Raw genomic sequence first — 25,462 nt, forward strand, 5'->3', positions numbered from 1 at the left:
TTTTGTTCTACTCACCGTATTTGGCTTCAGTGCGACTATTTATCAGCACAAAACTCACCATAGAGGTCTTTACTAAAACCGAGCGGCTCTGCACTCTGGTCTGGAGTCTGCATTACTGACCCACTTGCTGACCTGTGCATTGGCTGAGAATCTGGGGGCAGCAAAACAATCATTTTAATAAGATTGCAATGATTCATTTCTCATTTTTATTGTGCAACATCCACAATGCTTGTTGCGACTGAAAAAGGCTGTCCCCATCAGTGAGTCTAAAACACACAATAACCACTGCTGATTAGGAACCATTACAAAGTGAGCCTCTATGCAACAACTAGAAGGTGCAGTGACATAACAGGGAACAAGAGAGAGGAACCAGATTTACTAGAGTTCCTCTTCCACCATAAATATAACAAGAACATTAAAAATATAAAACAAATAAATACCTTGACCTCGGTCAATTTCTACCCAGGAGATATCAGCAAGAGAAGTGGGCCCTATAACAAAAATGTCAAGCATAAATCACTTTGCACAGAATTGCTTTTTAAAAAATCTCTTTGATGATCAAATACAAAAAGCACAGATTAAAATATGCATCTGCATTTGTACAACAAATGTCAGTTTTATGTAGCCAATAGGGCAGCACAGTGTTGTTTGAACCCCTGCGTGATATCACGGGATTGGACCACTTCCGGGGACAGCCTGCCATTGCGCAAAACAAACACAGCATCACTTCACACGGAAAAATTGTGTACTGTTTTGTTTTCGACTGCAACCACCAAAGCAGTTGCAAAAAGTGCAGGATTTTTTTTTTTTTTTTGGTTCCCAGTGGAGAAGGGAAGGCAAGGCAAATGGGAGAGGTTGTGTCGGCAAGTGTTAGCCTACACAGCTAACCAGAGTAGTTACGGTCTCTCGCCTGCACAACCGCCTCGACATGTTTGAGCTCCGGGTCATAAACAAACCGCAACACGTCCACTTTCCATCACATCGTCACTTTTTCATTGCATTTCCACTTTTTTTGCGTGTAATTTGCCCAAAAACTCAGAGAAAGTGCCGTGTTTCTAATGGGAACACACAAGGGCTGTCCGCGGATGTAGGATTATTGCATCATAATTTAACCCTTTAGTGCCCGCCCTCAAACGAGTCTGCACTGCCCAATAATCATCTCATGTAATGTTCTTCGTTCATTCATGAACTATTACAAGCATTTGAATACTTTCACACCTCATTACCCTTCATCACGTCCAGATTATTATCTCCATTATTATATCCAAAATCTGTGTGTCTACGTTAGTTTGTCCAGTAAAAAACACAGTTAGATTGTCATTTTTCACAGGCAAAATGAAATATTACCTGAAGATCAGATTTTTCAAAGCAAATTGTAACTCAAAGTATTTTTCTTTTTTAAGTACATTATAAATCCTATACAGGATTTTTTTTCTCACTGTGTGACAACTTTTTACTTTTTAAATCAAAGTATTTGTAGTGAATTTATGTCCAATACATTCTTTAACAACCAGGGGTGGTGGCCAAGTGGTTAATGCACTTGGTTTCAGTTCAGAAGGCTCGGGTTCAAATCCCACCCCTGCCACATTTCACCATGTAATGTGGAGTTGCGTCAGGAAGGGCATCTGGCGTAAAACCTGTGCCAATTCAACATGTAGATCCACCTTGGATTTGCAGTGGCGACCCCGAGTGCAAACAAGAGAGCAGCCGAACGGACCTACTTACATTCTTTAACAACTCATACATATTTGCACCTGTGTGTTTCTCACTTGCTGATTCTAAATTGTAAAACCTGGGGGAGGGGTGGGGGATATTGCTCCCCAACCCACCTGTTAAAACCACCTATGAAAATAGTAGAGAAGCTTGAATCTTCGACTGGACTGGGTTGCTTGACGCGAGGACGTTTCGCTTCAAATCGCAGAAGCTTCCTCAGCTAAAATTCTTGCTCTGGTAGTCTGACTTCTGCCTTGACTCTTGTAGAGAAGAATAAACAGAAGCCAACAAAAGCTGGAGTTTTTTAAACCTAACCAGACCCCTCCTACCGAGAGGCCGACTGCTATAGGCTAGTGACTAAACAATAGCTCTAATTAGCACCTATTGTGCTCTAGTTAGCACCCTCCTAATGACAGGGCAGCTGTCAGTCCTAATGATGGGACGGAAGCCTCTCCTGATGGCTCCCTTGACGACTCTCCTGATGGCGTGAATGACTCATTACCATGAACAAAAGAATGAAACTGCTTTGACCTGAGTACCCCATTATAAACAGGGGACAAAGCGTGTCTCACACCCCCTCCCCGGTTAAGGCTGGGTTTCAACTGTTTCACATAGGGGGAGGGGGTCTGAGACACGCTTTGTCCCCTGTTTACAATGGAGTACTCAGGTCAAAGCAGTCTCAGTCTTTTGTTCATGGTAATGAGTCATTCACGTCATCAGGAGAGTCGTCATGGGAGCCATCAGGAGAGGCTTCCATCCCATCATTAGGAGGGACAGCTGCCCTGTCATTAGGAGGGGCTAACTAGAGCACAATAGGTGCTTATTAGAGCTAATGTTTAGTCACTAGCCGATAGCAGTCGGCATCTCGGGACGAGGGGTCTGGTTAGGTTTAAAAACTCCAGCTTTTGTTGGCTTCTGTTTATTCTTCTCTACAAGAGTCAAAACAGAAGTCAGACTACCAGAGCAAGAATTTTAGCTGAGGAAGCTTCTGCGATTTGAAGCGAAACATCCTCGCGTCAAGCAACCCAGTCCAGTCGAAGATTCAAGCTTCTCTACTATGGAAACCACCTGGACAACTGAGAGCCTACACAGAAACGCCTATGAAAATGTGACTTCAGAATGACTCGTTTTTGGATTATTGCCACTCCAGCAAAAAAGGTCAGACTCACATCTGCAGCTTCTTTCTGCCTTGATGACATTCATCTCAATGTGATGCATATGCTGACTGGCTGTGCTGTACTAATGTACTTTTTACTTGTGTCTGAATACTTAACACAGGAAGGCATACACATCTGCTCCACCACAATGCGCTGCACAGTGCATTTTAAAATGAAAATAGTGCTGGAGTTGAGTTTATGTGACCAGCCATGATACCAGGCAAATAATTTATTTGGATTCTTTCTTAGCCCTTTGTGAAACAACAGAATGAGTATGCTTTCAGAGGAGCAGTCACCTGAACTTTTAACGTCATTACAGACCTTGAAGGATAAAAGCTGAGATTTTCTTTAGTGGCACAAACAAGCGTGCCATCATGTCACTGTTGAGCTTGTTTTTTTAGATTTTGAAATTAAAAACTGTGTTCAGATGTAGCCAGAACCTGTTGCTAGATGATTCTGTGGTGTGTGGCATATAATCCAGAACAGGTGTTTGTTTCTTGGTTTTCATAATGTACGCAGTGTGGAAGCTGCCGCTGCTCTGCATATCGTCTCTTCCAGTTTTTACAAAGAGAAAAGCTGCAACAAAGCTGAATGGCAAATGTACATATATAAAAAGTACACTACCGGCTCAAACAATTGAGCTGGCAGGGTAATTGAGTACAAGAAAAAACACAGGTTTACATAAGAAACGTGAACCGTGATGATTAATGGTGACCAGCAGCCGTGTTCCAATCCCCACAATTAACATTCATAAAATCGATTCCTGACATTTGTGAATCGATTCAGAATCATACATGTCTGCGTCACAATGCAACTAAGAATCGAGTTTTCCCCCCACCCCAACACACACACACACACACACACACACACACACACACACACACACACACACTTTTTGGAACTTGTTTCTCAGTATTTTTCCAACAATAGCTTGAAGGAAAATCTAATAATTCAGATGACTATAAGTAAATTTATTGGCTGTGATCATAAAGTATATTTTATTTATCCAATTATATTTCATAAATATTCTGATTAAAGAAACCCACTAAAAGAGTTAACTGTTATTATTTTTCTGATTTTATATACACTTCATTAATTGAATACATTTACAAAAACATATTTCATGTATTTATATTTTTGGGAATTCCTGATAGATTATAGTGCGTTTATTCACAGGGATTGCACTAATCTGGCATATTATAGATTGCGGGCCTTACCAATGGTGACTGTAGCAGGCTTACTCCATTCCTCATGGTACAAATTAAACATCTTACACCTGTATTGCCCTCTGTGGGCTGTGGTCACGCATGGTATCTGTGGGAAATACAAAAATACATCAGCCATGTGCAGCATGTTATCATGGAGCCTTCACATGAATATCAGTATTTAACTGTGATGGGTTAGAACTTAACCAAAGACAGAATCATTTGAAAAAAATAAATTCAAAACTTGCATAACTGGATACTAGAAGAAGAGGTGGGGCAGAGACAGACAGCAGGGATGTGAACTACAACAGCATCTTCACACAAACCTTATAATACAATCCTACACAAATTTCTTGAAATGATTAATAAGATGAATAATACTAGTAATCATATGGGGAATATTAATAAAGTCCCACAATATGAAGGTATTTCTGTATATTTGTTATTTTAAACTATTACTTATAATTTGCAGGAGCCACTTAAGTATATATCATTAGTCGATGTATAATATGCTATTACATGTTATGTATGTTCTTATCAGTGGTGGTGGGCACAGTTCCGCTAGTCCGCTAACCGCTAATTACCGAAGATAATGTTTTCATTATTGGATTAGCTTTTCAGATAACTTTGAAACCATCAGCGGACGAATTATCTTCTGATAAGTTTTGGTCCGATAATTTTTAGACCACTAACATATTTTTGGAGGCGTGGTGAACAAAGCTTTATAGTTATAAACATTTATTAAGTTTAAAATCAGTTGAGTACCTACGTGAAAAATGTTTTATAGTTGATGTGCAGTTCGAGCCACTGCAAACAGAGGAGAGCTGGTTCCAGATGAAACCACTCTACCCTCTGCAAGCAAAGGAGAACTGGTCACAGAAGAGAAAAAAAAAAGCTAATTTCTTTTGACCCCATACTGATATGCTGGCAATATCACCCAAGTCATCCAGAGGCAAACAGTTTTAACTTATGGTTAAAATTTTAACCAAACTAATTTCGGACAAGTTATTTAAATTAGCGTCATGCCTGAAGTTTTATAAAGTGAAAATATCAAATATATGTTTAACGTGGTGGTTTTTACATAGAATGGATGAGTCAATCAATCAGTGTTAGTGGCGGCACATTTTACCCATAATCCCTTTGGCATCTGTCTGTGTTTGTTACCAAACTTCAGAATTAGTGCATTATTTAAATGTTATATTTTAACTTTGTAAAATGACAGAATTGACGTTAATGGAGTTATTCTATCGGTATTAATTTTATTTATAAATCAAATCCATAAGTCAGCACTGCTTTATCTTCCAAGACCTCCACCTCATGGCGACACTGCTATTGAGTAGAGTTGAGCTTCGCTGCTTCTCTCAGCTGCTTCACTGCTGGAAGCTATGTAGTAAACAGGAGCTTCCAGCAGTGGGCAGGGCGCTCAAAGACAGAAGTGCTGTTTCATTGTTTGGGTCTGTGGTCACCTTTGATGCTACCAGAAGTGATCGTGGTGTTAAAACTCAAAATCAGCTTGTTAGTAGTTGCAAGTGTACTGGAGACAATACTGGAAGTTATTGGTTATCGGTTAGCTGTAGCTTCCGATAAATTTTTGGGTGGTTTATTGGTTTAGCTTTATAAAAGATAACTTATTAGTTAGCTGATTATCTGTTATCGAAACTAACTTTTTGGTTCGCTGTGCCCACCACTGGTTCTTATAATGTCTAAAGTTTGCACAATAGTTAATGTACATTTTGAATCCTTTACATTGCTATGTTTATATCTGAATGAACAGCAGCGACAGCAAGGCAAACGACACAGTAGACTGTGAATGCACGTACTCTGAGTGACGGTGTTTTGTGTTGTGACAGGGGCTCCATATTGTGGTACCACTGGTACTGGGCAGGAGGGTTGGCCTCTGCACGGCACTCCAGCACCAGAGTGTCACCATCAGACAATGTCTTGGGCCAAGGCTGTTGGATGACACGCAGCCCACTCGCTGACCCTGGAAACAGGTTGTTGCTGTAGCCTGATGTTATCAGATCAAGACCCCACATGGTACGGTTAAGGGATGGTGTAAAGAAGAAAAAAAAAAGAAAGACACAAGAAATGAAGAGCAGAAGAGAAGAGCCAATACCTGAATCTGCAGAATGGACCAATCTAACATGAGCCCACTGGGAGAAGACACAGTTTTCTCCATGGCTGACCCGACAGATATAGTAACCCTGGTGGACTGAGGCCAAAGGACAAAGAGCCAGCTCAGGAGTACACCCAGTCTCATCCAAAATCTGAAAGATGGCAGTAATCATAGATAAACATACTGTCGGATGGTGACAAATTAAGAAAAGTGATAAATGTACGGGTGTATCACACAACAGAACCAGTGTATCTACCAAATGTGGATCCAGATCAATTTGCACAACAGGTAGCTCAGTGTGACAAGGAGATGGACTATCAATATGTAGATCTTTGGTTGATTCCCTGTTGCGCTACCTGTACACTACCAGCGATTGCTGGTTGGCAGAACTAACCTGAACGTTAGCTTTGATAAGTACTAATCCACTCGCTGGAAATTCAACTGTGAAAATGCTGAACTGATAAGTTCTAAAGACCTAAAGCTGAAGTTAACTGCTTACTTTTACTCGTCTTTTGAAACAAAGTAGAAAGTTTGACCACATTACACCCATTCTGGCGTCCTTTCATTGGCTTCTGGTTTCTGCCAGATTGGATTTTAAAAACCTGTTACTGGTCTATAAAACTGCTCATGGACTGGCTCCTTCCTACCTGGCCGACTTGGTCAAGCCCTACATACCGGCACGGCCTTGTGTTCGCAAGGTGCAGGATTTCTGTGTGATCCAAGGGTGAATAAAACGTCTGTGGGGTATACAGCCTTCTCTTACCGTGGTCCTGCTCTCTGGAGGGATCTACCTGCAGCTATAAGGCAGTCCGACATGGTGGAAACTTTTAAATCTTGGTTGAAGACCCACTTTTTTAGACTGTCTTATCTTTAATTTATTCTGTTTTTATGTTTGCTTTATAATTTATTTTTATTCTATTATGTTTTACCTTTTTACTGTGCCCTTTTCGATTTTAATTCACTTTGTGCTATGAACTGTATGTTGTGTGAAGCGCCTTGAGGCGACTCTGTCATGAAATGGCACTATATAAAGTAATAAAATTGAAAAACTGAATTGAATAAATGATTTTAGTTTGGGTTTGGTGGGGTGGGGGGAGCTGCTCAAATCCTCTGAAAAATAGCATTAAAGAATCAAAAATTTCATACTATGTCATTTAAACATGGAGGTTCCCTAAAAGAAATTACATGCCAAGATCAAACAATCAAGATGGACTTTCACAGGGAGGTCTTTCAGGCACATCCAAAAGAGAGGCGGCCCCCAGAAGACTCAGGACACACCTCTGGATCCCCTGGGAAGAATTACAGGACTTGGCTGAGGATAGGGAAGTGTGGGATGAGCTGCATGGTCTACCATCACCACAACCCAGCTCCAGATAAGCAGCAAAAAAAATGAATGGATATTTTTGGATAATGTAATATAAGTGTAGAAGTGCTTGGTTTGCTGCCATCACGACCCGAACCCGGCTAAACGGCAGAAAATGAATGAATGAATGAATGAAAATAAATAAAATAATTAAATGAATCAGTACTTTCCATTCAACATAGTTTATGCACAGTGTAGAAAGTACTAAATGAGTAAGAAACAAAAACACATATACATTTTAATCATCGAATTAAACGCTTGGTTTCAGCTTCTGCTGCTCGAGGTGACGCTTGTTGCAAAAATGAGGATGCAACCTGCCCACACCTCAGATAAGGCTCCAGAGAGCTGGGGCCGACAAACAACAGCAGCCCTTTGTCCTGCTTATTGGTTCCCAGAATTCTAGGTCTCACCACACAACTGGCAACCAATTATAAAACAACAGCAACAAATACAGTAGAACACTGATAGTCTCAGTCTTTAGTTCCCGTTACATTTCATTGTTTAGCCATAAATGTAAATGAGGTGTAATTCTCTGAACTTTTTTTGATCACAGATACCGTAAGTCAGTCCCTCCAGAAATTTATGATACAAGGATTTCAACAATTAGTTAAACAAATAATTCAACCCATACATACACAGACAGACAGACAGACAGACACAGAAGTAGAACGCTATCCATTTCTATGTATATGTATCAATATATATTGGTTGAATTAATTATTGGAATCCTGTCATTGTAAATTTCTGGAGAGTCTAACAAGTGGACTGACCTCCTTGTTGCCTTTGAACCACTGGTAGCTCAGTCTGTGGAATCCAGCAGCTTTACAGGTCAGCACCACCCTGCTCCCTGCTGAGGCCTGCTGGGATTGTGGGTGCACAGTGATCCAAATCAGCTCTTTCACTGTCAGTAGAAACATTTATATCCATTCAGGTCCATAAATACTTTGACCAAATTCTATAATGAAACAATCAAGATGTGCAAGTAGAGTAGACTTTCATCTTTAATTCAAGGGGGTTGATCTGATCAGAAATATCACATTAACCATTTAGGGCAGAGGTCTCAAACTGATTGCAGAAAGGGCCAAGAGGGTGCAGGTTTTCTTTGCAACCACCCACTCCACCAGGTGATTTCACTGATTAAATGATTCCATCTGCTCAAAGTGATGTTAATGTTAGACTGGAGGAAAACATGTGCACATTTACCTCATTAAATGAAAATAAACATTTTGAGACAACCGATTATACAGTTAGCCGCTTACCTTGTGCACATGCTTTCGTCTACACAGAACTGTCTGTGCAACCGGACACTTCTAATGACATTTTCACTTGTTCAGCGGCAGCAAGAAGCAGTTTAGCACAGGCTATCTGGCTAATTAATTTTATTGCCCCATCCAATAACATTAATTAGCCACATAGGCTGTGCCGTCGTTTGCATTCTGAATCAATAATGTGCTAATTACATTCTATTTTAGTGGTTAGCACTATTGCCTCACAGCAAGAAGGTCATGGGTTCACTTCCCACCTGTTAGTGCACCAGATAACAGAATATTTGCAGAGGACTCCTGCAAATGGTGATACAAGCACCACATTTGGCAAAAGTACACCTTAGATATTACTCTTTTGAAAAACACGGCGGGCCACTTGAATTTTCAATAGGGGCCACGTAGGGGTCAATTGAAGAATTGCATGGGGTCAAAATATAAAAATGCTCAAGTCATATTGAAAATTATACCACATTATTTGTCTGATTGTAAAGATTCCAAAAAGGTATAGTTTGGACTATCTATGACTGAACTCTATAGAGTTATGGGGTAAAAACAACAAGAATGGTGATAAAATTCAGTTTCAGTTTGTACAGGGGTCAAAAGTTAGAGTTGCTCCAAATGCAAATTATTGGTTGAGTTAATAGGGTTTCAAAAAGGAGTAGTTTGCACCATGTATCATGCTTAGTTATCACATTCCGGGGTAACATATGTCACGTGTCATAGAAATCAATGGACGTTAACATTATTTGACCTTTACTTTGGAGACCAAGCATTCAACACAGTCAAAACTATTCCATTTATTAATCCAAGTAGCTCAATCAACAATTTGCACAATTTTTTACTAAAATTGGAGCAACTTTAACTTTTGACCCCTGTACAAACTGAAAATGAACTCCTTAACATTCAGTCATAGATAGTCCAAACTATATCTTTTTGGAATCTTTATGATCAGACAAATAATGTGGTATAGTTTTCAATATGATTAGAGCATTTTTATATTTTAACCCCTGTGTAATTCTTCAATTGACCCCTACGTGGCTGCCTATTGAAAATTCAAGTGGCCCGTCGGTTTTTTTCAAAAGAGCAATGTCTAAGGAGAATTTGTGCTGGATTTGGTGCTTGTATGTGAAGTATTGTTTCAGTTATTTGCTGCACTATGGGGCCTTTCTGTGTGGCGTTTGCATGTTCTCCCTGTGTTTACGTGGGTTTCCTCCGGGTGCTCAGGTTTCCTCCCACATTTAAAGACATGCAGGTTAGGTGAATTGGAAAGTTAATAATAGTCCAGGTCTCCATTGCAAAAGATGTCTCAATCTCAATGGGACTAACCTGGTTAAATAAAGGTTAAATAATAATAATTTAAAAAAACATCTAATAATAGAGCCTACATTGAAAAATGCCAGCGTTCTCCTTTAAGGTAAATCAGCACAACATAGGAGCAATCAGCAGACACAAAACCATGACCGAAAACTGGTGTGACTAAATGGAATAAACCCAGTATTCATTTCATTAATTATGACTTGTGCTATTGCTGCTAACACATGAAAACAGCTATTCTGACAAAATTCCGTTTGATAAGAAAGACTAATTCTGTGGATATCACATCTACTTTTCTCTCAGACATTTATTGTGTTGATATCAAAAGAGCATTTCATGTATTTCTGACAGTGTCTGTGTGTGTGTATGTGTGTTGGCTCGACCTGCGGCGGTGAGATACACAGACGCTTCCTGGTGGTCTATCTTTTTCAAGCAGCTGAGCAGGAAATCCAAGGAACAGGAACGATCCACCAGCAGAGCGAGAAGAGAGAGTGCTGAGCTTCCCGTGGGGCTCAGTGCCTGCAGAGAGCAGCTGGTCAGCTCGCTCTCACTGCAAAAAACAATTCAGCACAAAGCACACTGCTGTCTTTGTTCATCTGAAAGCTGGTAACAAAGACTCAGAGCATTACAGAGGTCACAGAGCATCTGTGAGGAATATGCTACTGGGCATTTCCATGCTTTATGGGAAAACTGGGCCTGATGGGGTTTGTTTTTTTTTTACAGTGTTTCCCTTGCATTTTCAGTTTTCTAGATATAAAATAACTTTTTTTCAGGAAACAAAGGACTGTTGGTGTAAAGCAAGTCACACTGAATAACTTGAAAAGTGACCAAAAACTATACAGCGAGTCACATGGAAATGCCCTACTGCCTTTGCTCAATAACAGCGAGGCAACATCTGTATTCCAGTAACACTCTAACCTGGTAAACCTAACCCAGTCTCACGGATTGTCATGATTCAGCAGCACAAAATATACATTAATCTATTGGTTCATCATATTGTCACGAAAAGTGCAAAATTTTCATCATGGCAGCACAAATTCATTCTAATTCATTCTGTTATGGTTGCATGTAGTTAAAAGTGCAGCGGGGGGGGGGGGGGGGGGGGGTCAGGGTGGTTATAGTTAGGGTTAGGGTTAGGAGTAGGGTTAGGTTATGGTTAAGGTTAGGGTTGGGGGTAGGAGCAGGGTTAGTAATAGTGAGTTAACCCCTAACCCCTGTTAGCCGCATGGGTGCAGTGTTGGATTATTTTCTAATTTCTTTGGACTATTTTCTCTTTTCTTTCTTTGTATGTTTTGTTAATTGCTTGGATCCATGTGTGCCGAAATAAATTCAAATTCAATTCAATTCAAAAAAATGAACAAAAATATTTTTGGCCGAATAAGTGTCTGGACTGGACTGGACAGAAGTTCAGACAGATATGAGCAATTTCAGCCTGATTTTCAGTGATATTACCATATTTTTGCCCAAAACCTATGTTACTCATGTCTTTGGACCAAATGAATGCCATTCTGACCAAAAAATAAACTTTTTTTTGGCCAAATAAGTGTCTGGACTGAACAGAAATTCAGACAGATATTCACAATTTCAGTCCAATTTTCAGTGGTATTACCATATTTTTGCCCAAAACCTATGTTACTCATGTCTTTGGACCAAATGAATGCCATTCTGACCAAAAAATAAACTTTTTTTTGGCCAAATAAGTGTCTGGACTGAACAGAAATTCAGACAGATATTCATAATTTCAGTCCAATTTTCAGTGGTATTACCATATTTTTGCCCAAAACCTATGTTACTCACGTCTTTGGACCAAATGAATGCCATTCTGACCAAAAAATAAACTTTTTTTTGGCCAAATAAGTGTCTGGACTGAACAGAAATTCAGACAGATATTCACAATTTCAGTCCAATTTTCAGTGGTATTACCATATTTTTGCCCAAAACCTATGTTACTCACGTCTTTGGACCAAATGAATGTCATTCTGACCAAAAAATAAACTTTTTTTTTTGGCTGAATAAGTGTCTGGACTGAACAGAAATTCAGACAGATGTTCACAATTTCAGTCCAATTTTCAGTGGTATTACTATATTTTTGCCCAAAACCTATGTTACTCATGTCTTTGGAACAAATAAATGCCATTCTGACCAAAAAATAAACTTTTTTTTTTCGGCTGAATAAGTGTCTGGACTTGGCTGGACAGACGTTCAGACAGATATTAGCAATTTCAGCCTGATTTTCAGTGGTATTACCATATTTTTGTTGGGAAGGTGTCGTAACACGGACCCACAACAGGGGGCGCAAAAGAACGGACAATGGATAAGAAAAGGAGTAACAATTTAATGTTGTGAAGGCACACAACGGAATACAGACAGAAATAATGGATGCCAATTGTACACAAGAGGACTGTGGGCAGGCTCGAAGATAGGAGACCTCTGATGATCGAAGAGCCGGGGCCCACACCGCTTCCACCACCAACGGCCTGAAGAACACCGGAGCCGCCAAGTCCCGAGTCCCCAGGTGGTCTCTGTCCTCCGCTGTCGGCCCTGGTACTGCTGGCAGACAAGAAACAGATGACGGTGAGTGTGAGTCCTCACACCCAGCAACCTTTACACACAATTCCTCCGGGAGGGAAAACCTCCACCTCCAGATACGTTTCACCCGTGCAGCTCCTGCTAGTCTCCTCCCTGGATGGAGTAAGAGGCGAAGAACGTCGCACTCCCACTATCCGCCAATCCAGCTTCAGACTCAATCTACAGGAATGCGGCTGCACACAGAACAATGTCAGACAACAATAATCACAGCAGAGAAGATTACCTTTAGTGGTAGATGATTTCTCGGCGAGGAGGTGGAGTTGTAATCCGCTTCTTATGAGGTGGTTGATGAGAGACAGCTGGTGTGGTTGACAAGTGACAGCTGTCACTTCCAATGGCTCCGGCGCCCTCTCATGCTTGAAGCCCGCACTCCAAGCAGGGCGCCGACTGGTGGTGGTGGGCCAGCAGTACCTCCTCTTCAGCGGCCCACACAACAGGACCCCCCCCTCAACGGGCGCCTCCTGGCGCCCGACCAGGCTTGTCCGGGTGTCGGCGGTAGAAATCGACCAGGAGGGCCGGGTCCAGGATGACGCTCCTCTTCACCCAGGAGCATTCTTCGGGTCCGTACCCCTCCCAGTCCACCAAGTACTGAAAACCCCGGCCCTTCCGACGGACGTCCAGGAGCCGACGAACAGTCCATGCCGGCTCCCCGTCGATGATTCGGGCAGGAGGTGGCTCGGGTCCAGGGGTGCAGAGTGGTGAGGCGTGGTATGGCTTGAGTCTAGAGACATGAAAAACCCGGGTGGATCCGCAGCGAAGCCGGAGTGTCAGCTTCACTGCGGCCGGACTGAGGATCTTGGCGATGGGGAATGGTCCAATGAAACGGTCCTTCAGTTTCCCCGACCTCTCCCTCCACAAGTGGGAACAATGGGGGCTGGTAGCCCAGACACGCTTCAAAAGGGGAGAGGCCGGTGGCAGATGACACTTGGCTGTTGTGAGCGTACTTGATCCAGGCCAGATGGTTACTCCAGGCCGCCGGATGCGCGGAGGTTACACAGCGAAGGGCCTGTTCTAAGTCCTGGTTCGCCCGCTCTGCCTGGCCGTTCGTCTGTGGGTGATACCCGGACGAGAGACGTACGGTGGCCCCCAGCTCCTTACAAAAACTCCTCCAGACCTGCGAGGAGAACGGGGGACCACGATCCGAGACGATGTCCGATGGTATCCCATGCAGACGCACGACGTGGTGGACCAGGAGGTCTGCTGTCTCCTGGGCCGTTGGGAGCTTCGGGAGGGCCACGAAGTGGGCCGCCTTGGAGAACCGGTCCACTATCGTCAGTATGGCAGTGTTGCCCTGGGACGGCGGGAGGCCCGTGACGAAGTCCAGGCCGATGTGGGACCAGGGGCGATGAGGCACAGGCAGGGGTTGGAGGAGACCCCTGGTCTTGTGATGGTCCGCCTTGCCCCTGGCACAGGTGGTACAGGCCTGGACGTAGTCCCGGACGTCGACTTCCAGTGATGCCCACCAGAAGCGCTGCTGGACTACTGCCACGGTCCTACGCACTCCGGGATGACAGGAGAACTTGGATCCGTGGCAGAAGTCCAAGACGGCAGCCCTAGCCTCTGGTGGGACGTAAAGATTGTTCTTCGGACCGTCTCCCGGGTCCGGGTTCCTTGCCAGGGCCTCCCGGACGGTTTCCTTCATGTCCCAGGTGAGGGTGGCCACGACAGTGGACTCGGGAAGGATGGTTTCGATGGGGTCCGACAACTCAGCTTTGGCCTCCTCTTCGTGCACCCGGGACAGTGCATCGGACCGTTGATTCCTAGTCCCGGGGCGGTAGGTGATCCGGAAGTCAAAGCGTCCGAAGAACAGGGACCAGCGGGCTTGCCTGGGGTTCAGCCGCTTGGCGGTCCGGATGTACTCCAGGTTCCGGTGGTCCGTGAAAACCGTGAAAGGCTCCGTAGCTCCCTCCAACAGGTGTCTCCACTCTTCCAGAGCCTCCTTCACCGCGAGGAGTTCTCGATTGCCCACGTCATAATTCCGCTCAGCGGGGGTCAACCTGCGGGAAAAGTAGGCACAAGGATGGAGAACCTTATCGGACTCCCCGCTCTGGGACAGCACGGCTCCTATCCCTGAGTCTGAGGCGTCCACCTCCACTACAAACTGGCGAGTAGGATCAGGCTGCACCAGAACTGGCGCAGACGAAAACCGGCGTTTCAACTCCCTAAACGCGGCCTCGCACCGGTCCGACCAGGTGAAGGGGACTTTAGTGGAGGTCAGGGCAGACAGGGGGCTAACAACCTGACTGTAACCCTTAATGAACCTCCTGTAGAAGTTTGCAAAGCAGAGGAACTGTTGCAGCTTCCTACGGCTCTTTGGTTGGGGCCAATCCCTCACCGCCGCAACCTTGGCCGGATCCGGGGCGACGGAGTTGGAGGAGATGATAAACCCCAGGAAGGACAAAGAAGTGCGGTGAAACTCACACTTCTCGCCCTTCACAAACAACCGGTTTTCTAACAACCGCTGTAGGACCTGACGTACATGCTGGACATGAGTCTCAGGGTCCGGAGAAAAGATGAGTATATCATCCAGATATACGAAGACAAACTGATGCAGGAAGTCCCGCAAGACGTCGTTAACCAATGCTTGGAACGTCGCGGGCGCATTGGTGAGACCAAACGGCATGACCAGGTACTCAAAATGACCTAACGGGGTGTTAAATGCCGTCTTCCATTCGTCTCCCTTCCGGATCCGAACCAGGTGGTACGCATTCCTAAGATCAAGTTTGGTGAATATTTGAGCTCCATGCAGGGGTGTGAACACCGAATCCAAGAGGGGCAATGGGTATCGATTGCGAACCGTGATCTCGTTCAACCCCCTGTAATCGATGCATGGACGGAGTCCGCCGTCTTTCTTACCCACAAAAAAGAAGCCCGCACCCATCGGGGAGGTGGAGTTCCGGATCAATCCGGCGGCTAAGGAGTCCCGGATGTAGGTCTCCATTGATTCGCGTTCCGGACGTGAGAGGTTGTACAGTCTACTGGATGGGTACTCAACGTCCGGAATCAAATCAATGGCACAATCATACGGTCGGTGCGGGGGAAGAGTGAGTGCCAGATCTTTGCTGAAAACATCAGCCAGATCATGGTACTCCACGGGCACCGCCGTCAGATTGGGAGGGACTTTAACCTCCTCCTTAGCCGTGATCCCGGGTGGAACCGAGGATCCTAAACACTCCCGGTGGCAGGCTTCGCTCCACTGCACCACTACCCCAGACGGCCAATCGATCCGGGGATTGTGCTTCACCATCCAAGGAAAACCCAAAATCACTCGGGAGGTAGAAGGTGTCACGTAAAACACGATCTCCTCCCTGTGATTCCCAGACACAAACAGAATCACGGGCTGTGTCCGGTGTGTGATTAACGGGAGTAGGGTGCCATCTAGTGCCCGTACCTTCAAAGGCAAAGGCAGAGCCACTAGAGGGAGCCCTACTTCCTTTGCCCATCTGCTATCCAACAGATTCCCTTCGGACCCCGTGTCCACCAGTGCTGGGGCGTGAAGGATTAAATCCCCACTCAGGATTATCACTGGGATTCGTGCTGATCTGCGGGGTCTCCCCGTGTACATGTTATGGCCCACCCTTAGCCCAGTTTCTAAGGACGGGCGTTGGTGTTTGACCGTTTTGGGCAGTCTTTTAACATGTGCTCACATGAGCCACAGTAAAAACACTCCCCGCGGGCCAGCCTCCTTTGTCTGACATCAGATCTCACTTTGGCCCTGCTCGTGTCCATAGCTTCGTCAGCAGGGGGAGCTGTTGCCACACGGAGCCCTCTGGCAATGGAACGTGGGGACGACGTCACCCTTTCGGACCCGGAAGAGAGAGGGACGGCTTGTGCCCGGCCACGCCCCCCAGCCTGCTCCCGACGGTGTTCATTTAAGCGGTTGTCTGCGGTTGTCTAAGCGTATAACCAGACTGACAAGCCCGTCGAAATCCTGCGGTTCGTCCTTAGCCAGTAAATGCTCCTTCAGTACTGGAGACAGTCCGCTTATGAAGGCAGCGCGGCGCGCAACGTCATTCCAGCCAGACCTCGCAGCCGCGATGCGGAAGTCGACAGCGTAATCAGCTGCGCTCCGACGCCCCTGTCTCATTGACAGCAGCACGGGCGAGGCAGTCTCGCCTCTATTGGGATGATCAAACACTTGTTTGAATTCCTGTATAAACCCAGCGTATGATGTCAGGAGCCATGAATCCTGTTCCCAGAGCGCTGTAGCCCAAGCGCGTGCCTCACCTCGAAGCAGATTAATTACATAAGCCACCCGGGTGGCGTCTGATGCGTACATAACCGGACGCTGTGCAAAAACGAGCGAACACTGCATTAGGAAGTCTGCGCACGTTTCAACACAGCCTCCGTACGGTTCGGGAGGGCTTATGTAAGCTTCAGGGGACGGTGGGGGGGGTTGTTGAACGGCCAGTGGAACATCTGTATTAGGCCCCGGGCCAGCAGGAGGAGACACTGCAGCGACGCTCGACTCGCGTGCTTCCACTCTGGCGGTGAGAGCCTCCATCCTCCGATTGAGGATTGCATTTTGCTCGGTTACCAGATGTAACTGAGCAGTGAAAGCGGTAAGGATTTGCTGCAGATCACTTACCACGCCTCCTGCTGACGCCTGCGCTCCTTGTTCTCCCATTGGCTGTTCAAGCTGTGGTTGACGCCCCTCGGGATCCATGACGAATGGCCGAGAAATCCTGTTGGGAAGGTGTCGTAACACGGGCCCACAACAGGGGGCGCAAAAGAACGGACAATGGATAAGAAAAGGAGTAACAATTTAATGTTGTGAAGGCACACAACGGAATACAGACAGAAATAATGGATGCCAATTGTACACAAGAGGACTGTGGGCAGGCTCGAAGATAGGAGACCTCTGATGATCGAAGAGCCGGGGCCCACACCGCTTCCACCACCAACGGCCTGAAGAACACTGGAGCCGCCAAGTTCCGAGTCCCCAGGTGGTCTCTGTCCTCCGTTGTTGGCCCTGGTACTGCTGGCAGACAAGAAACAGATGACGGTGAGTGTGAGTCCTCACACCCAGCAACCTTTACACACAATTCCTCCGGGAGGGAAAACCTCCACCTCCAGATACGTTTCACCCGTGCAGCTCCTGCTAGTCTCCTCCCTGGATGGAGTAAGAGGCGAAGAACGTCGCACTCCCACTATCCGCCAATCCAGCTTCAGACTCAATCTACAGGAATGCGGCTGCACACAGAACAATGTTAGACAACAATAATCACAGCAGAGAAGATTACCTTTAGTGGTAGATGATTTCTCGGCGAGGAGGTGGAGTTGTAATCCGCTTCTTATGAGGTGGTTGATGAGAGACAGCTGGTGTGGTTGACAAGTGACAGCTGTCACTTCCAATGGCTCCGGCGCCCTCTCATGCTTGAAGCCCGCACTCCAAGCAGGGCGCCGACTGGTGGTGGTGGGCCAGCAGTACCTCCTCTTCAGCGGCCCACACAACAATTTTTGCCCAAAACCTATGTTACTCACGTCTTTGGACCAAATGAATGCCATTCTGACCAAAAAATAAACTTTTTTTCGGCCAAATAAGTGTCTGGACTGAACAGAAATTCAGACAGATATTCACAATTTCAGTCCAATTTTCAGTGGTATTACTATATTTTTGCCCAAAACCTATGTTACTCACATCTTTGGACCAAATGAATGCCATTCTGACCAAAAAAATAAACTTTTTTTGGCCAAATAAGTGTCTGGACGGGATTGAACAGAAATTCAAACAGATATTCGCAATTTCAGTCCAATTTCCTATATTATGCATATCTCATTGGATGTCATTCATACCAAAAATGAATTTAAAAAAATAAGTGTCAAATAAGTGTCTCAGTACAGTAATTGGTAACCACTTCACTCTGGTAAGACCTCCCACCAAACATCACCTGGGACCACACTCCCAAATCTGTCTCCCAGACAGTTTGAAGCACTTTGTGTGATGAAGTCCCACCTGTAACAGAAACGAGGCTCCTCGGCCACGGCCTTGGCCAGCTGTCTCCATCCGCAGCTGGCGTTGTCCAACATTTTAGCCAACTTGTTCAGGACTTCTTCACTGAGAGTACCGATCGAGCTCAGTCTCCACTCTTCCATCTCACCCAGAGATCAGTGATTTCACCGTGTCGACTCGAACTAAAACGAAGCTCTGGTGGGCAAAATGAAACATTGCTTCAGAGTTCATATTTACGTCACAACAACAACGAAGAGATCAAATTTCAGACCGTAATTAAATGAAGTATTGGAGATAAGGTTATAAAAATAAGGCACACATAAAAATCTACCTACATGTTCTTCCAAAATACTATAAAAATGGAATGATCTGAAGAAAAGCTAGCTCAAATGAAGCAAGTGAACCAAACACCGAGCTATGAATGCAGCTTCCGCAATCGAGTTCTGATTAAATTGCAAAGAATCTTAACTTACCGAGAAATGAGCTGCCAGGGTGACAGGAAAAGATCATCTGTTACTAAAAAAAAACAACCCACCTCGCGCGTTTTTACATTATTCTAGTATGCCGGTCATTGTTCCTCATTTCGGTTCCTTATTTGTGCTGAAGCAGGCTGGATTATTTACATGAAGCGCTGTCACAACCACAGACACTGACAGTCACCTTTATGCTAAAAATAAGTAAATAAAATCTCCAAAAAGCAAACAGATTCACTGCAAAAAAAAGAATCAAAGGCTACCTTTACAGTCTAGGATGGAGGTGTGTGCGTGTGTGTGTGTGCCCTCCAAAAGTATTGGGACACTTGGTATTTCACACATTTTAATTTGTTTATGCCATTTCAAATACAAACTATAACAATTTCTAAAATTATCTTTCTTAAACTCAAGCTGAAAGCAAAACTCTCCAACTTGATACAAATTAATTAAAAATATAAAAGCCAAGATGACAGGTTGCATAAGTAAATGCAATGCTTTGGTATAATACCTGTGAATAATCAGTTTTATTGCCAGTTTTCTTCAAACAAGTCAGGTGATGGATACATAAACATTTCCAAGTCACTGAACATGTCTTGGGCTTTATTTACACCAGTTATGAAGAAATACAAACAGTATGGCACTCTATGGTAAATCTGTGCGGAGTACACAGTTCTCAAAAACTGAGTGACTATGCAAGAAGGAGAAGAGTGAGGAAAGCCACCAAGACACCCAGACAACCCAGAAGAAGTTATAGGCTTCTGCTATGATTGCAGAAATTGTGCATAGTGCATGTTTTGCATTTTGTATCCTCAGTTACACAGCTTCATGAAGAAGTGGTATAGAAAAGGATTTCCTTTCTTCAAAACATCAAAACTAGGCTTGCAGCTCAGATGTACCTTCTGGCAAATTGTAGCTGAACTTTCAGGTCTTCTTTTTAAGAAAACCCTGTATAGCTGGGGGGATACAACATACCAAGTGTTGCAATACTTTTGGCTGGCACTGTATATATATATTGCAGTCGTGACAATCCCTTGGCTGTAAGGCTGTGAGAAAGATTCAAATTGATGGTTTTATTACTAATGATTTTTTTAAATAATCAAATATTTTCTGTATACAGCAAAGTAGGAGTTATGTCTGCATTCTCAGCTTTACATCAGACCTGTTCCTGGTGGGTGTTCCTCCGGGGCTGCCCCTTGTCACCAATCCTGTTCGTGATGCTCATAGACAGGATTTCAAGGCACAGTTAAGGACCAGATGGTGTCCAGTTTGGTGACCTCAGAATTACATCGCTGGTCTTTACAAATGATGTGGTGCTGTTAGCTTCATTGCTGACCACCGATGTGCACGCACAGGTTTGAGACCGAGCGTGAAGCAACTGGTATGAGACTCAGCACCTCCAAATTTGAGACCATGGTCCTGTCAGAATGGGGTGGATTGTTCCCACTGGGTCAGGGAGGTTTCTTCCCCAAATGGAGAAGTTCAAGTATCTTAGGGTCTTGTTCACAAGTTGAGTGTGAGATGACAGACAGATTGGTTCTGTGTCTCCTGTACTGGACCATCATGGAGAAGAAAGAGCTGAGCCAGGAGGTGAGACTCTCGATTTACCTATGTGGTTATGCTCCTGTTTTGATCTATGGTCATGAACTTTTGGTAATGACAGAAAGGACAAGGTCATGGATACAAGTGGCAGAAATGACATTCCTCCTTGGGTATCTGGCCTTACTTAGAGACACGGTAGTGCAGCAGATAACGGAATATTTACAGAGGAATCCTTCAAGTGGTGATACAAGCACCAAAGTTGGCACAACTACTCCTTTAACATTCCTCTTTCGAAAAAACTGAGTATCCGCTTGAATAATTCAATAGGTGGCCAGGTAGGGGTCAATTGAAGAATTACACAGGGGTCAAAATTAAAAAATATTCCAATCACATTGAAAGCTATACCACTTTATTTGTCTGAACATAAATATTCCAAAAATGTATAGTTTGGACTATCTATGGCTGAATGTTATGGAGTTACGGGGTAAAAACAGCAAGAATGGTAACAAAGGTCAGCTTTATTCATTCATTCATTTTTTATTTGAAACAGACAAATGAAGTCCATATGGAATTAAAAGAAAAAGACAACAAGTAAAACATTCATTTAAATAGTCTGTCCATCCAATGATTCCTCAAAGTAGCAGTGTAATGACAACAGCTCAAATTAGGGTTAATCATACAACCCCTGGCAATAATTATGGAATCACCGGCCTCGGAGGATGTTCATTCAGTTGTTAAATTTTGTAGAAAAAAAGCAGATCACAGATATGACACAAAACTAAAGTCATTTCAAATGGCAACTTTCTGGCTTTAAGAAACACTATAAGAAATCAGGAAAAAAAATTGTGGCAGTCAGTAGCGGATACTTTTTTAGACCAAGCAGAGGAAAAAAAATATGGAATCACTCAATTCTGAGGAAACAATTGTTGTGTGTTGGGGGATGTGGCTGGATGTTTTGGTGTTCTTTTCTTTTCTTTGCTCTTCAGGTGGCATGGAAACTGATTTGTCTGTGGAGAAGGTGCTGGCTGAAGAGTCCTCACCCTCATCAACATCATGTGAAGCACCTGTGACTGGTGCTCACATGCAACCTTAAAGACTTTCAGCTGAAGCAGATAATTGGATGGCGTTCTGCATTTAAGGCATGTGTGATTCAAGCAGAACTGCCGGGAACTCAACCTTGTGACCAGACGGGTGAGATCGTCGTCTCGGGAGCCATCTCATCATCAGTGGATGCAGAGAACGTCCAGGTTTGATGCATGGTCTGTGAAAGCGGAGGGGGTGAGGTCTCACGCTCGTCAGCACACTTCCTGAGGTACGTTAGATTTTGTGACTAACATTTATACAGTCAGTAAATGTGGTGTCCCTCACACCTTATTATATTGAGCTGTATGTTGGTCGTGTAATCAGCTTCCACTGCAGTGGAGTTTTGTGAACCGGATGTTCCATGCCTGCAGGGTGGGAAGCTGATTTGCAATTAAGCCAGGAAGTGTTTGCTGTTTGTGCACCTTTGAGCGTTCTCTCTGTGTGTTGAGTGTGGACTCACATAATGATTCCTTCTTTCACAGACTCGGTTTGTCGCGGCCACCTGGGGGGTGTCGGCGGGGTCCTTGGGTCCGAATTGGTTCTGGCTCCGGACCGTTGGCGCTGCTGGGAGCGCACCGCAAAACCACCACGCCAGACCGCGCACTTTTATATTTTTTCACAGCACTGTTATGTTCATTAAACTCTGTTATCCTTTGTACCGTGCTCTGCTTATTTTATACTGGGTCCTTCAAACGCTGGTCAGTTCTCCGGGCTGCGTCCGACACATAACAGTAGTTCCCGGCCATTCCATAATGGACCCAGCGGCAGAAGCGGTTCCTTTTGCCGAAAAAATTCAAGAACACTTGGAGAAAATATGGGAGCAATTACAGCATCTTGCAAACCAAATGAAACAGACGCCCGTGTTACAGAGCTTGCAGCGCAAGCCGTTCCGCTTCCTGCTGCTCCAGCTGCGGCACCATCGATACTAGTGCAGATAACTCCGTCACCCAGAGATTCGGCGTCCGAACCGATTGTTTGTCGTCCGGAGCCTTGTGCAGTGATGCAATGTTCTCTGGTTTCTGCTCAGTCAGGTTGGAGCGCCGCAGCTTTATGAGGAATGTTTGTAGATGGGTTAAATGAGTCATTAAAAGACGAGCCGGCAGTCCGTGACGAGCCAAACGATTTAGATGAGCTAATATCGTTGGTGATTCGTCTAGATGATCGGATGAAGGAGCGTGGACGCGAGAGAGGACGCCCATTAGAGCGGGTTTTTTCGTCTCGGGGCTTTCCCCAACACAGATTTGGGCCGCCTCTTCTTCGCCCCACTGAGGCTCCTCCGACGGGACCTCTGGCTCCTCCTGTTGACGAGCCCATGCAGCTCGGACGAGCAGAGATTACTGTATTACCCCGACATGTAAGCGTCAAGAGAAATAATGGTGACGTATCTCCAAGTGTTCTGGGACAGGCAAAATAACACACATAAAAAAAAAATCTAGCACGAGTAAATGTTTTGTTTTCTTTAAATAGGGGTTATAATTGTATGGGGAGTCAGAGGCGTATCTGGTGGAGTGACTGTTAGGCGGTTAGAAGTCCGCCTGGGCTCACGTCATTGTTAATTTTTATGTGTTTTTAGGTATTTTCTGTTTGGGTTGTTGGGTCATTTTATTTTGTTGTTTTTTATTTCTCTACATCCCTAACCCCAATCTCACTTGCCCCAAGACCGTTTGTCTTGTGGGTTGTGGGGTGGTGCAGGTTGGTCACGCTGAGCATTCTCAGAAGACCTCTGCACCTAGGGGGGGGGGGGGGGGTGTTAGAGGCGTTTTTCTTGGTTTGGTTAGGGCCCGGTTCCACTCCAGCCTCGGTGAGCCTTTGTACCGTTCGTCATTGGTGTTGCCGGGGTGTGGTGCAGCGGAGACTTACCTCAGTCGGAGGGGTGGGCCGATCTGTTGCCGTTCGCCATTTCGGTAGTTCCACCCCTCCCGAGAGGCTGGGGTATGGCCGAGTTGGGGCACCGGACGTATTTCCAGTTCTCTGCTGCGCCTTGGGGTTGGAGCTGGGTTAGTTTTTTCCTGTTCCCTTCTCCGGCTTAATGTTTTGAGCCGTTCGCCAAAGTTGAGCCGCCGAGGGGCTCTGGGAGGGACCCGGGGTCTTTCGGGGTGCCGGGGAGGGTAACAGGGTTTACGGTCATTTTATATCCCCCCGGGGTTGTTTTTGGTAGTCCTTCGGGGGTTGATTTTGATTTTGTTCTGTTTCCTTCCGGGTTCTACCTCCAGGGTTGATGGGACAGTCCTCTGGGGGGAATTGGCTTGGGGCCAACTAGCCAATGTGACCGGGTCTGGGTTCCGGGGTTGTGGGGAGGGTACCTCCTGGGGTTGATGGTACGGTCCTCTGGGGGGCGCCGTTTGCTCCATGTACACCTGGGGACCTTTGTGGGATTTTGGTTCTGGCTGTTCCTCCTGGAACTGGCGATGAAGGCCTTCTGGGGGGGGGGGGGGTTGGGCTCTGCAGGTCATTCTGGGGGGGTTGTTTGTTATTTTTCTTTTATGCATTTACGTTTGTATTGTGTTTGTGGGGCTGTGTTGGGTTTTTGTGTTTGGGAGTTTTTCTTTTCTTCCCGGGGTTTGATGGGACGGTCCCCTGGGGAGGTTTTGGGTGGGTTTTATGTTTTTTTTCTGTGTTGAATTGTACTGGGGAATGTTTTGGGGCTTTTGTTGATTCCAGCCAGCCTTCCAGCTGCGGTGCCTGTCCTGCTGTCTGTGGTGGACCTTAGGAGCGTGGTGCTGTCTGCTTCCTGACGTGGACCCCGGAGGGAGGTGCTGTTCTCGGGCCTGGTCTGTTCGGTCGCCAGGAGGCTTCCCGTTGATGGGGGGGTACTGTTGTGTGTTGGGGGGTGTGGCTGGATGTTTTGGTGTTCTTTTCTTTTCTTTGCTCTTCAGGTGGCATGGAAACTGATTTGTCTGTGGAGAAGGTGCTGGCTGAAGAGTCCTCACCCTCATCAACATCATGTGAAGCACCTGTGACTGGTGCTCACATGCAACCTTAAAGACTTTCAGCTGAAGCAGATAATTGGATGGCGTTCTGCATTTAAGGCATGTGTGATTCAAGCAGAACTGCCGGGAACTCGACCTTGTGACCAGATGGGTGAGATCGTCGTCTCGGGAGCCATCTCATCATCAGTGGATGCAGAGAACGTCCAGGTTTGATGCATGGTCTGTGAAAGAGGAGGGGGTGAGGTCTCACGCTCATCAGCACACTTCCTGAGGTACGTTAGATTTTGTGACTAACATTTATACAGTCAGTAAATGTGGTGTCCCTCACACCTTATTATATTGAGCTGTATGTTGGTCATTTAAATCAGCTTCCACTGCAGTGGAGTTTTGTGAACAGGGTGTTCTATGCCTGCAGGGTGGGAAGCTGATTTGCAATTAAGCCAGGAAGTGTTTGCTGTTTGTACACCTTTGAGCGTTCTCTCTGTGTGTTGAGTGTGGACTCACATAATGATTCCTTCTTTCACAGACTCGGTTTGTCGCGGGGTCCTTGGGTCCGAATTGGTTCTGGCTCCAGACCGTTGGTGCTGCTGGGAGCGCACCGCAAAAACCACCACGCCAGACCGCGCACTTTTATATTTTTTCACAGCACTGTTATGTTCATTAAACTCTGTTATCCTTTGTACCGTGCTCTGCTTATTTTATACTGGGTCCTTCAAACGCTGGTCGGTTCTCCGGGCTGCGTCCGACACATAACAACAATTA

At 45.2% G+C, this 25,462-nt stretch overlaps 1 protein-coding gene across 3 annotated transcripts in view; it reads right to left on the minus strand.

Annotated features, from left to right (window-relative positions):
* Positions 1-18,872, minus strand: part of malt2 (MALT paracaspase 2) — a 48,590-nt gene extending 29,718 nt beyond the window's left edge. The window contains exons 1-8 of one of the 3 annotated variants that reach the window (XM_034179754.1): positions 18,679-18,872; positions 10,517-10,683; positions 8,325-8,455; positions 6,192-6,342; positions 5,896-6,059; positions 4,088-4,184; positions 441-491; positions 59-151 (exon numbers count right to left, since the gene is read on the minus strand). In XM_034179754.1, coding sequence (XP_034035645.1) covers positions 59-151; positions 441-491; positions 4,088-4,184; positions 5,896-6,059; positions 6,192-6,342; positions 8,325-8,455; positions 10,517-10,683; positions 18,679-18,818 — 994 coding nt within the window. In that variant the 5' untranslated portion in view covers positions 18,819-18,872. Of the gene's footprint in view, positions 1-58; positions 152-440; positions 492-4,087; positions 4,185-5,895; positions 6,084-6,191; positions 6,343-8,324; positions 8,456-10,516; positions 10,684-18,678 lie in introns of all 3 variants that reach the window. The other 2 variants (XM_034179753.1, XM_034179755.1) reach the window with 2 other exon arrangements.
* Positions 18,873-25,462: the final 6,590 nt, after the last annotated feature.

The sequence above is a fragment of the Thalassophryne amazonica genome, chromosome 10, assembly GCF_902500255.1.
Source record: "Thalassophryne amazonica chromosome 10, fThaAma1.1, whole genome shotgun sequence".
Classification (NCBI taxonomy): domain Eukaryota; kingdom Metazoa; phylum Chordata; class Actinopteri; order Batrachoidiformes; family Batrachoididae; genus Thalassophryne; species Thalassophryne amazonica.